We start from the raw sequence: 13642 nt of genomic DNA, 5'->3' as shown, positions 1-13642 counted from the left end.
CTTTTTTTTTTTATTGTTTTATTATTCATATGTGCATACAAGGCTTGGGTCATTTCTCCCCCGCTTAGCTGCAATCTGACAAGTGCTATCAACTCAACAGCTGTAGGGCAGTGAGTCTAGCATCCTAGATACTACAGAATGTACTAACAGGAGGGACATCAGTTCCAAAGGCTCCCTGACCTGCTTGCCATGTAAGTCTGCTCAGTTTACCTATCACTGAACCTTCCTTTCTCCATCAGCCACAAAGCAGCAGGTGGACTGAAGGATAAAAGTGAAACTCTCAACTATCTCACAGGAATCTCTTGCTCCACTGATGTTTAAAAATATAAACCAGGTTGTGCCGGTGCCACCCTGGTTGGAGGCGAAGAAACAGACTGGATGGCCTCCAGATATTGCTCAAAGCCAGTGAAGCGCCACTCCAATGGTTCCCAAAAGAGACACAACACCTACAGCACAGGGAGTTTGGCCAATGAATTTTTAAGACGTAAAATGACAAAAAGAGGAAATGATGGGAAAGGAACAGCCTTGACCCAGTTTGATGTGTCATGAGGAAGCCTGTGCAAGAGAACTCACGAGACCACTTTAGACTGGTCAGGGCAGGGCAGACACTCATGTGCGAAGTGCAGCCTCTGAATGAGGTCAGTGAGCAGCAATGTGTCAGATAGAGGGATGAGTCTGGCCACTGCTCCTCATGGGTCCTCAGGGCTGCTGGCCCTTGCTATATGTTAACTAATTTTTAAAATGCACTGTGGCCAGCCTAGTTTTACTTAATGCCTAATAAAGGGAAAAACTGTTTACATCACACCCTTGGGCCTGACGCTGACCAGCTAAAGTTAACAAAATCCTTCACTTTCAAACATGACACAAGCCAGCAGCCTTGGAGGAAAACAATTCCTTTAGAAGCGTGCCATTTCCAGATGCAAATGGCAGCAGCTGAACATGACGTTAAATAATTTAAGACAAAATCAGGGTAAGAAGGGATCAGACTTGAGGGGAAAATAAAGCCCACACTGCATACTTGGCTTCTGGGGTTGGTTGCATAATGTGCTCAGGATAAATGGGTAAGTCACTGCCCAGTGCATGTGCACTTCTTACAGTCCAGATACGCTTCTATATATAAACTCTGCCTGACTAACATCCTCCCCCACAGGACATCAGAAGACACCCAGGAGAATGGCCAGAGTCTTCCATAAGCTCCTGCTTCTGCCTCCTAACCCTCACTCCCATTCCTTGCTGAGGTGAAAGTGCTAGATTCTTCCATCAAAGGACTTGTCACCAGCGTTTGTTTTCTTTCCAGTTTTCCCAGCTTGTAAGACACTCCATGGTTACTTTAATAGGCTTGGCTTTCTGACAGACAAGACTGCCCTGCAGGTATCAACAGTGACCAAGCTGACATGCCAGATAATTTACGTTAGGAGACAGGTTCTATCTCAGGGGAAGGCTAGGACCAAATACTCAGGTTCATACAGTCCTAGTACATACTGTGTGCTCGGTACCACATCAGAGCATTGTGTGTCTTGTCTCCTTATCTTCCTCAGACAGGGAGGATTATCTGTTTATAGACGGGAAACTGAGGCTCAAGCCAATTAACTTATCCAACAGATTAGCAATGCAGCCAGAATTTGATCTCACAATTAGTGAGAGGACAGGCTGGACCCATGAGGAGGCTTTGAGGGGACCCTGGAACTCAACAATGCTGGAGATGTACTTCCTCCCTGCCTGCAGCTCTTGTGATCACCAACCACATGTTCATCAGTTCTGGATGGCCTTCCTCAAGCAAATACCTTTAGATACTCCCTGCCATTCTGAGTGGCCAGCTCTTCTAATAACTCCAAGGGCAAAGGTCCTCAAGGAAACCACTTCTAGCAATGCACAACTCTTCTGGCCCTAGAACTAAGCACTTCCAACTACTGCATTCTAACCCACTACTTCTTGTATATTATTCCGTGAACTAATATGACTATGAACTGTAGAAAGGAGTGGGAAGGTTGCTGCAGTGCTATGAGGAAAGAAAACCTAGGACTGTGGCCTTGTAGGACTCTATTATAAACATATGACTGTGGGTGATATGAGAAAAGACAAAATGAAAGCAATCGTGAGGATTAGGAAACTGTCAATTTCCTTTTTTCAGTATTCTTTAATACTCAATTATCTTTCAATTTACAAAGTGCGGATTTTAAAGAAAATCTGATGACGAGGATGTTTACTCTTAAGCAGTGTGCCCACACCATTCCTGCTTGTTGCCCTCATTCTGCCTGCTGTGCTTTTCATGGGCTCAGCTCAGGGGGCTTGGATCAGCTTTCCTTGGCAGAAAGGACCATACCAGGCTGGAAGGGAAGAATTTCATTTTAACAAAGCCCAGGGCCACTGCAGGTGGAGGGTGAGAGGGTGGCTTTTCACATAGCACTTGCAGCTGGCTGTCTCTTTTCACTGAAACAACCAGCTGAGGCAATGACTAGCGAGATCACTTCCCCTACAGTGCCCTCTTGTGGCAGACCTATATCACAGCAGCCAGACGAGACAGGCTGGAGTGCACGACGCTGACAAAGGACTTTGGAGACTCAGAATTGAACAAAAACATGTTAGGAATCTCACCGCACATTCACATGTCTGTTCTTGAAGAGAGGCATGTCCACCACTTAAAGGAATCAAGTGTCTAGAGAGAAGCAGGAAATCAAGGCCAGTGTCATAAGCAGTTACCGTCCATAGACTGACCCTCATGCCAGGCAGTAGTGCACAGCTCAACGTTGCTTTTCAAAGAGGTATTCAAGATCTGGGGCACACAGTCTCTGCTCTTTGTTTTTGTTTTTCGCAAATTCTCTCAGCAGAGCCATGACTTCATTTTCAAATATTTCTGGGGCTGGTTTTACTTCTGCAAGAGAAGAGCAGGCAGAAAAGAATTATGCCACAGTCAGTTATAAGGCCTTAAAACTTGGGCTCTGGCCTTGGCCAAGAACCACAACTGGATATGTAGACCACCTCCATACTTCCTCTAACTACATGTGATATTAGGCTATACCAGGGCTCGGCAAACTGCTAGCCTCCATTTTTAAGTAGTTTTGCTGGAGCAGCTGCTCCCATTTATTTGCAGATGACCCGTGATAACTTTTGTGTTTAATGACCAGGTGAGTAACTCATGACAGAGACGGAATAACTGCAAGATTAAAATATTTACTATCTGGTCCTTTATGAACAAACTTGCTGATCCCTGGCCTGCACAATCTTGACTAGCTACTTTACTCTATATTTGGTCTTCAGTTGCTTTCTGGGTACATGCCTTATCTGCGGTTTCACTATCCACAGTTTCATTTACCTGGAACCAACCACAGATGGAAAATATTAAATGGAAAATCCCAAAAAAAACAATTCATAAGTTTTAAACTGCATGCCATTCCAAGTAACATGGTGAAATCTCACTCCATCCTGCTTCATCTTTGTCCAGTGTATCCACAGGACACAAGCTACACCCCCATAGCCATTTTCAGACTTGACTGCTGAGGTACCGGAGGCTTGTGATCAAGTAACTATTTTACTTAATGGTTCAAGACATAAGAATAGTGATGCAAGGAGGCACCAGAGCACAGAACATGGAAACTCAGATTAACTTTGGTGCTATGTGGCAACACTGTAGGGCATGTGGGGAAAACACAGGATACATAGGGTTTGGGATTACCCAGTTTCAGGTATCCAGAAAAGGTCTTGGAATGAATTCCTTTCAGATGACAAAACACTGCTGCATTGTGCATTGTTTCCCCTTCTACTCTTTTTTTTTCTTTTAAATGTAGGAGACTGAACCTAGACAAGTGTTCTACTACTGAGTTACATCCCTACAACAGGAAATCTATAAATTTCCTGAGACAAAAGCTCTACTTTGTCAACTAGAGGTCCTTGGTTGTAAGTGACAGAAACTAATACACTAATAAACTTAAGCAAAATGGAATTTATTGGAAGGACATTAGAGGCACATAGAACTAACGAGAACCCAATGTAAGTGGACAGGCAACAAAGGCATAGAGAGTAAAGAAACAAGAACATCAGTCTCAGCCTGGTGACTGGAGTCTGACAGCATGCTGTCACTTCCAACCTTTTTTTCTACCTTTGAGACACTAAACATGCCAATTACAAGTAAAGTCCCCCACTGGCAAAGTTTAGGTAGTGGCTCTGGAACTGCCCTTCTGTCAAGACTAAACACAATGCAAGGAGAAGGAATCCCTTGAAACTAAGTCAGATTCCCCTTTCAGTACAGAGCATGGCAACAACTGAATGTTCTGGGAGGCTTTGTGATAAAATAAGAAAAAGGAGTTTTAGATTTCCCCTTAGGATATAGAAATTTGGAGAGACTATCACACCCATTTTTAACAACAAGAAAAAGTCAGAAAACAACAAATATCATGGCTTTTCTTGAAGGTGTCAAAGAGCTGAGTTCAGAGGGCAACCAAATGCAATGAATAAGAAAAAAGAAGCCACTCAAAGGGAAAACTGGGCACAAGTACTTGCTCACCTGTGTCAGGTGAGCATAAAGAAGAGACACTGGGTGTAATACAAACAGGCAAGAAAAATTCAGTTACGTATTGGTTAGCCCTGGAGGCCACAGATAAAAGTGGAGCACACACCCACTTGCAGGTTCTTCCCAACAAGCCTCCACTGGAGCACTGGGTGCAGATCAGGAGAACGAGGAGGTGAGCCAGTTAATGTGGTAAAAGAATATGAAGCCTAGGCTGGGCCCTTCTTCTCTACACAACAAAGGCTTCCAATGACTGAGAGCAAGTATAGAAATCCTGTCTCTCTCAGTATGCAAGTGAGAACCCATGTGGGCTGGAAAAGGAATGAAAGAAAGACAAAACAAAACAAACAAGAAACCCAAAATAAAAAAACTTCTACTCCTGGGGAAGGCACAGAATCACTGAAGAATCCCAGCTCCAAGAGCTACAGCCACAGGGCTTATCGCAAACCAGGGCTGAACAAGAACTAAACTAACAAGCACCAAGCAGAAAGCACTAGAATTTACTGCTTGGGAACAGGGAGGGGAACAGACAAGAGCATGGGGAAATTCCCTTTGAGGCACAGAAATACAAGAAAACCAGAAGGTGAGGGTAGAACAGAAACACCGAGAAACACCTTTTGAAAACAACCTGTATGCCCTGAGCTCAGGGTAACATGAGAGGCTCATGCTGCCCTAAAGGTAACCAAAACAAAAACAAAATCCAAAGTAAGCTTACCTCCTAACTCACCTGACTTGATCCCCTGCACTAATAGCCTAGGAGAAGCATGCCCATTCAAGGCATCGATACCACATACCTCAGTCCTGATTGTCTTACTCATAATGTCTGATGTTCAATTAAAAAATATGTGATGCAGAACACATGGTGGTGCACACCTGTAATTGCAGCACTGGGGAGGTTGAAGCAGGAGGATCATGAGTTCAAGGTCATCCTGGGCTACAGAGTTAGACCCTGTCTCAAAAAAAAAAAATAAAATAAACCAAACCTTCAAAAGCCCCAAACAAAGAAAATTATGTGATATACATATGCAAAAAAGAAAAACAAAACAAAACAAAAAACCCATATTGTTAAGGGACCAAGCAATAAACAGGGATGACTCAGATGTTGGAACTTATCAGCCATGTCTGTAATTCCAGCTACTTGGGAGGCAGAGATCAGAAGGATCATGGTTTGAGGCCAGTCTAGGCAAAAAGCTAGTGAGACCCCATCTCAACAAATAAGGTGAGTGTAGTGGCACACATCTGTGGTCCCAGCTATGCAGGAGGTCACAGGTAGGAGTATCACTGTCTGAGACCAAACTTAGAAAAATAATTAAAGCAAAAAAGGGCTGGAGGTGTAGCTCAAGTGGTAGAGTTCCTGCCTGGTAAGTACAAGGTCTGAGTTCAAGGTCTTAGTATCACCAAAAACAAAAATGAAAAACATGAGAAATTTAAAGTAATTGTAACTAATATTAAAGCTCTAATGGAAAAAGTAGATAAAATGTATGAACAGATGAGAAATTCCAACAGGGAGTTAAAAACTCTAAATAACAAATGGAAATGCTAAAAATAAAAACACAGTAGTAGATATGCCAAATGACTTCAATATACTCATCAAGAGCTCTGACATGATCAAGGAAAGAACCAGTGGAAAACATGTTAAGAGATATTATCCAGTACAAATTATCCAAAACAATACACACAGAGAAAATAAAGTAAAAACACAAAACAGAATCCAAAAGCTATGGGATGAAAATTATCTGAGTGCAATCAGAATCCTAAAAGGAAAAGAGGGAGTGAATGAGGCAAAAGAGGTAAATTTCCAACAATAATGAGAATATAAAAACACAGACTGGGCTAGTAGAGTGGCTCAAACTATAGAGTACCTGCCTAACAAGTGTGAAGCGTGAGGCCCTGAGTTCAACCTGCAGTACTGCCAAAAACAGAAAAAGAAAAACAAACAAAAAAACCTCACAGATTGATGGATTTATGGCTGGGGAATGGCTCAAGTGGCAGAGAACCTACTTCGTACACTTGACACCCTGAGTTCAAACCACAGTACCGAAAAAAAAAACAAAACCAAAATAAAACCCAAAAACAAAAACAGAACACCCACCATGGATCTAACATGCACAGAGAACCCCAATCAGGATAAATATGAAAGCAAACACCTAACCAGATTGCCATATATTGAATCTGGAATGTCCCCTAAAGGACAGTGATCTCCATGTGTTAAAGGCTTAGTCCCCAGCTTGATTCTTTTGGGAGGTAGTAGACCTTTTAAGAGGAGGACCCTAGTGTGAGGTCTTCAAGTCATTGGGTGCAAGCCCTGAAGGAGATAATGGGACCTCAGCCCCTCCTTCCCTCTACCCCCATCACTCATGTACATCTGCGCCCTCTTTCACTTCCTGGCCATGAAGCAAGCACCTTACACTACCATGTGCTCTCTGAATCATGGGCTGCCTGATCACAGGCCCAAATGCAATGGGGCCAATCAACCATGGACTGAAATTTTCAATAGTGTGAGACCTTTTCAGAGCTGAGTATGGTGGTGTGTCTGGTGGTGTACTCCCAGCAACTAGAAGGCTAAGGCAAAAGGATCACCTGAGCACAGGAGTTCAGGGCCAGACAGGGCAACATAGAGAGACCTACCTGGTCTCAAACAAATAAATAAATAAAACATTTTCTCTTTTACAAGTTCATCATCCCAGTATCTGTTACAGTGACAGAAAGCTGAGTAGTCCACATTTCATATCCAAACAATTAGAAACCAAATATAAAATGTTGAAAACACTCAGAAAGAAAAGATTCATTACATACAAAAAAACAGATACAGACCTCTTGTCAGAAACTAGACAAACCAGAAAACAGCACATGGTAACACCAGAGAAATTTGAAGCTGATGGTGCACTGAAGGTAACTAAAGCAACTACAAACCCAAATCCAGCTCAACTCTGACAAGACTGACTCCATCCTACACACTAACAGCCTTGTAACAGAAATGTGCCCACATAAAGCGCTGAAAGAAAAAAATTGTGAACCTTCAATTCTCTATCCAAAGCTGAGAGAATTCATAACAATCAATTTGTGCTACAAGAAATAAAGTTCTTTGAGCAAAAGGAGTATGGTACCAGATAGAAACATGGACTTTAAAACAAAAAGAAATGGGTAGATCCAGAAATAGTTAAAATGAAGGACAATATAAAGTATTTTTTGTATTCTTTTCCTCAGACATCCAAAATAAAACAGTAGGAATGTACTGTAGGCTTACAGCAAAGGTAAAAGTAAAAAGTATGACAACAGCACAAAAAATAAAAATGAGAGAAAGGAATGAGAGTATACTATCGTAGTTTTTACATTATATATGAAGTCATATAGTATGCCTGCAATTCAGACTATGACTAATTAAAAGCTATACTGTGAACCCTAAGGCAATTACTAAAAAAAAAAAATTATAGGGACATAGATAAGACAACAGTGGAGATAAAATGAAATAATAATAATCTAAAAGCCACATACACAGACAATACAGAAATAAGAGGGATAAAGGAACAAAGAACAGACATACTGTCTATGAAAAACTCACCTTAAATATAAAGACAAAACTGTGACAATATATGTGTACCTCCATTTTCATCTATGGTTCCTGGCTTAGAACTCCCTCCCCAAAGCAGGCCATAGAAACTCTAATCTTCCGCACCTTTGTCTTGGAGCTGGTAATGAAGGAATTCTGATAACCTACCCGTGTCTGATAATAGGTCAGAAGACCCCCTCATCCCAGAAGAGCTCTGTCTCATACCCTGAAGGAAGGAATACTGCATAGAAAGGCCAACAAAAACCTGAATAGACAAGTCTTGCTGGGCTTCCCTGCCTAGTCTATTACTTATAGTCTACTGCTGACACTCTATTAGTCCATCATCCCTCTGCAATCAAGTCCCCAAAGGACAGGGTCAAAAGCTTCCAGATGTTCAAATTCACAGAGGTTCCTGGAGTATGGTACACAAAGAGCATGGATGCTCCCCACCCCTTCTCTCATATCTCACCCTATGCATCCCTTTGTGTCCTTTGTAACTTCCTTTATAATAAACCAGAAAATGTAGGCGTTTTTATTGAATTCTGTGAGCTGCTTGAGGAAATTAATTGAATCCAAGAATGGGATTGGCTAGAAGCATAGATAAAAACAACCTGGGGTTTGCAACTGGCATCTAAAGTGGGGGGCAGCTTGGGGACTGAGCTCTCAGCCTGTGGGATCAGATATCTGTGCGATCAGATAGATACGCAAAATCAAATTCAATTCTGTGTTAACTGTGGCCTGATAATAGAGCAGAAAACAAGACACTTTTTTTCCCAACACAAGGAAAAAGGCAATCAATGATGTGTTAGGCAGACTTTCAGAAAAGCATCCAATATTGCCCACTCTTCTGGTATACACACCCCGCAAAACTCCCCAGGACTGTAAATATGATGATTTTTACTCCTATAACTAAGCTGTTGTATGGCAAATGTAACTTTAGGTCAGGGATATTATCCAGGTAGGGATGACCCAATCACATGAGCTCCTAAAAGCAGAGCTTTCTCCAGCTGGTAGCAGAAGGGGAAGTCAGAGAGAAGTAATATATGAGAAAGATTCAATGTGAGGGAGGATTTCCATTACTGAAGTGGAGGGGGCCACATGACAAGGACCCCAAGAAGCTAAAAGAAATTGTCAGCTGGCAAGACGATGGTGATCTCAGTCTTCCAGAGCTAGGAAATGAATTCTCCAACAACCTAAATGAGCTTCAAAACTGATTCTGCCCTAGAGTTTCAAATAAGAACATAGAACACCTGACATACTGACTTCAGAGAGTGAGATCTGGGCACAGTTTCTGACTTACAGAACTCTGAGCTAATAAGTGGATGTTGTTTAAAATTAATTAGTTTGTGGTAATTGTTTATAGCAAGAGGAAACTAATACAGATGGAAAGCCACAGACCACACAAACATTAATCAGAAGAAAGCTGGAATGTCTATATTACTATTGGACACCGTAGAACAAGGGTCATTATCAGTAGTAAAGACTGACAAATACAATGCTAAACAAGGTAATTCATCAGGAAAATATAACAATCCAAGTGTGTTTTCACATAACATCAGGGCTTCAAAAAGTGTGAAGAAAGGGCTAGGGGAGTGGCTCAAGTGGTAAGAGCACCTGCCTAGCAAGTATGAGGTCCTGAGTTGAAACCCCAGTGCCGCTAAAACGAAACAAAACAAAACAAAACAAAAAAATATATATATAAAGTGTGAAGCATAAAAACTGAGAGAAATGGAAGGAATAACAGACAAATTCACAATTATAATGAGAGATTTCAACATTCTTCTCTTCTTCCCTTTTTGCTTAAGTTAGACACAGTAAGTTTCTATTCTGTCTCACAAAGAATTTTAACTGATAAAACAAATTTTGCTCATTTTGGAAAAATCTGAAGTGTTTGGGTTGTTTATGAATAAAAGAAGAAAAACACTGCCAGAATACAATTTCAGAACCAAATCAGTCTAAGGCATCCCATTTTCACAGTATGCTACTTATTATTATACTACTACCTGTAGCCCAGTAGTAAATATCCCAGTCATTACTAGGCTCATTAATCAGGCGATCATAGAGGTTCAGTTGCTTCTCTGTCATGTTGTGCAGATGTTCTTTAGCAAAGAGGCTGAAAACACAAAAGAGAAAGAAGCTGAAAAGACTGTCTCCTATAAAAGATGAGTGACATCCAAACTCCTATTCCCCTACCTAAGGAGAATACAGTTTTCCAACATTCCCCTCTTTCTGCTCTCATACAGCAGGCGGGCTCTTTTGGTTTCTAAGGATTCATCCGTTCTCTCCTGCCACGGAGGCAAAGGGATTTCAATCACATCTTTCTGTGAATCTGTTGGGCTGTCACCTCTATAGAAGCGTCTGAATGATATCCCACAGAGCAAAGGCGACAATAGGCTGTGCCTTGACACCATCTGAAACAAACAAACCACAACATCTTACTAATAACCATGACTACCATCACTGTCATTTTTTTCAACACTTACGAGGTGCTAAATGCATTAGGCCCTAGAGTCATTAAGAAATTATGCTGACACATCCCCCACTTTATAGCTGAAATCCAGTAATCTGAAGTTCAGAGAGGACAGCCATCCAAATAGCACTGCAGATGTGGGCTCTTAAACAGTCTTTCCAGAAATGATCCCCAGCAGAAATATTTTCTCCTTCTTTTACATTCTTTTACGTAGCAGTTTTTGTTCGAGGCACTCACCTGTGTTAAACCCTGAGAATACACACAGTATGGTCCCTAATCTCTCAAAGGCTCCCAATCTAGAGATGGATATAAACAAGCAAGATAGAATATAAAGGTGATGACTTCAACAAAATGGCAGAATAGGAAGCCCTCCTCTCCCCCCAACCCACAATGGAGACATTGACTCAACAACTGTACACAGATCAATTCTTTGTGCGAATCCAGAAAAATTACACTCCTGCACCCCAGATGAGTGCAAAACCAGCTTCATCGAAGCCAACAGAAAATCTGTGGCACTCACTTGGCATGGTCTTCTTTCCCCCCTACCTCTCAAAAGGGTGTCAGGGAGAAAACTCCCAGTTTCTGACTTCATCCTGGGGAGGGAAGGGAAAACTGAAACATATGTCCAATGTTCAACTCTTAGAAGGCAGCTCAACGGGTTGGTTTCTGTCTTGCCTGAATCTAAGTGCTATAGGAAAGGGCACTTGGCTGGGAGCTGAGGAAAACAAAGGGAATGGTTTGGACTAGTAAGCACTCACTTGCTATGGTCCTAATTCCCTTAACTCCCAGCTTCTCAGTGGGGAGAGAAAGAGTTGGAATGTCTATCTAATGTTTTAGCATTTCAGCTTTTTAGGGGGTCACTTGTGGGACTGGTTTCTGTCTCTCTGGTCTCAAAAACACTGATAGGACACAGCCTACTCCAGATGCCTAGGGCAGCTTATTACTGATCCAGAGGATCCATGCTATAGCAGACAGAAGCTAATATAGCCTGGGGATAGAGTGCAGTGTGGCTCTTTTGGGTACTGCCTGAGGGACTAGTTTCTGCTTTGCCCAACTTGGACTACTGACAGATCTGGAATACTCTAAAAGTCTAGTGTCCACTGAGAATAAGAGCTGAAGGACTTGCAGCACCTCCAAAGAAACACAGACAGACACCAGGAGAAACAGAGATTATGAGCTCCTGAAAAAGAAAAGTGACAACTCTCTTTAAATGGGAATTTATACCCAAGAAATCCAGAGAAGATACATCCACAGAAAAGGGTTGAGGTCCTGCTGGTTATTAATGGTCTTTTCTTTCATGAAGCTAGTTCATAAAAAGTGTTCTTTCAAATGCACAGATCCCAATGCAAAGTTGTCAAGTACTAGAATAAGTGGAGAAACATGACCAAAGGGCCAAAATAATTCTCCAGAAAGATACCTTGAAGAATCAGATGTATATGAACCACCTAATGAAAAATTCCAAACAGCCATCACAAAGATGCTCAGCAAGCTGAGGAAGATAATGCTTGAACAGAACAAGAATGTCAAGAGACTGAAAATATAAAAACTGAAGCAAATTTTGGAGCTGAAGAACACAATGAACTGAATTTAAAAATTCAATTGAGGGGTTGAACAGCAAACTTGATCAAGCAGAAAAACCAGCTAACTCAAAGATAATTCATTTGAAACTACCCAATCAGAGGAACAGACTTAAAGAGAATGAGAGTGAGGAAAGCCTAAGGGACTTACAGAACAACATTAGCACACCGGTGCACACGTTATGAAAGTACCAGAGGAACAGGAGAGAAAGGGGAGCAGAAATCTTATTTAGGGAAATAGTAGCTGAAACTTCCCAAACTTTAGAAATGGACAACCAGATTCAAAAAGCCTGAGTTACCTCAATTAGCATAAGTCCACATCAAGAAACAGTATAATTAAATGGTCAAGTCAGAAAATAGGCACCAGGAATGTGTAGTGGACACAATGAAAAAAATGGCCATTTGCAAGTGAAGGAGAGACTTCTAGAGAAACCAAACCTGCTAACGACTTCACTTTGGACTTTAAGCCTCTTTCTGTGGTTTAAGCCGCTCTGTGGTATTGTTATGGCAACCCAAGCAAACAAATACAGTATGTAGCAAAAATGTCTTTTCCTAAGCCCAATCCTAAACATTTTGGATCAAAATCCCTGGAATTGGGGCCTGGGAAAATGCCCTCTAGAAGATTCTGACACCCGCTAAAGGTAGGGATTCATAATTTCTGCACTAAATAATGGTTATTTTCTATGGAAATGAAAGAGAAAAGGGAGGGTTATCATCATTAATACAGGGAAACTTCTAGTAATTTCATTTTTTTTCCTCCTTCTCCCTCATTTTTAAAATTTTTCAGTGCTGGGGATTAGACCTAGAAATAGGTGATACTAGGAAGTAAAGACTTTCCCAGATAAATGAGAACTGGGGAATTTATCACCATTAGATCCACCTTAAAAGAAATTCTTGAGTCATTTGAGGACAAATAAATTTGCTAGACAGAAACACAAATATGTATGGCAGTATAAAGTTCTTTGGTAAAGGTAAATGAACAAACATAAAATATTGTAAACGGTATTGTAATTGTAAATGTAAGTGGAATGTATATCTGGGTCTTTTTCTTTTCTTTTTATTTTTGCGGGGGCAGGAGGGGAAGGGGGTTTGGGAGAGTAAGAGTATCTCACTAGTTTGCCCAGGCTGGCCTTGAACTCTTGGACTTCGGGGCTTTTCCTGTCCCAGCCTTTGGAGTACCTGGCCCTACAGGTGTGCACACAGCTTGTAAATCATTTTTAATCCTAGTATAGAAGTTACCAAAAAAAAAAAAACTGTAGAAATTTGTCAATAGATATACAATATAAAAAGTATGCTTTGTGACACTGGTAACAGAATTTTAGTAGGCAACTGAAATTGTTATCATCTTGTAATAGATTGTTACTTGTAGCAGACACAAAAGAAAATGAGATTGCCTCACTCATAAGGCCCTGGGTTCAATCTCCAGCACAAAAAAAAAAAGAAAAGAAAAAAAGTCACAGAAGACAAAGAAGGACATTATATAATGATAAACATAGCAACAAATAGTAGCTATCAATATCCCACTTTCAGCCCTGTGGCTC

At 41.2% G+C, this 13642-nt stretch overlaps 1 protein-coding gene across 5 annotated transcripts in view; it reads right to left on the bottom strand.

Annotated features, from left to right (window-relative positions):
• Sdhaf2 (succinate dehydrogenase complex assembly factor 2) overlaps positions 1 to 13642 on the bottom strand; it is a 28959-nt gene that overhangs the window by 13989 nt on the left and 1328 nt on the right. Inside the window, exons 2-5 of one of the 5 annotated variants that reach the window (XR_002212426.2) lie at positions 10248 to 10465; positions 10055 to 10167; positions 2596 to 2872; positions 2097 to 2327 (exon numbers count right to left, since the gene is read on the bottom strand). Coding sequence is in view for 3 of the 5 variants with exons in the window: in XM_020164342.2 (XP_020019931.1) it covers positions 2742 to 2872; positions 10055 to 10167; positions 10248 to 10465 (462 nt within the window). In the remaining 2 variants the exon portion in view is untranslated. Of the gene's footprint in view, positions 1 to 2096; positions 2328 to 2561; positions 2873 to 10054; positions 10168 to 10247; positions 10466 to 13642 lie in introns of those variants that run through there. The other 4 variants (XM_020164342.2, XR_002212428.2, XM_020164151.2 and 1 more) reach the window with 4 other exon arrangements.

The sequence above is a fragment of the Castor canadensis genome, chromosome 1 (assembly GCF_047511655.1).
Source record: "Castor canadensis chromosome 1, mCasCan1.hap1v2, whole genome shotgun sequence".
Lineage (NCBI taxonomy): Eukaryota > Metazoa > Chordata > Mammalia > Rodentia > Castoridae > Castor > Castor canadensis.
This window is presented reverse-complemented; position numbering and strand designations above follow the sequence as displayed.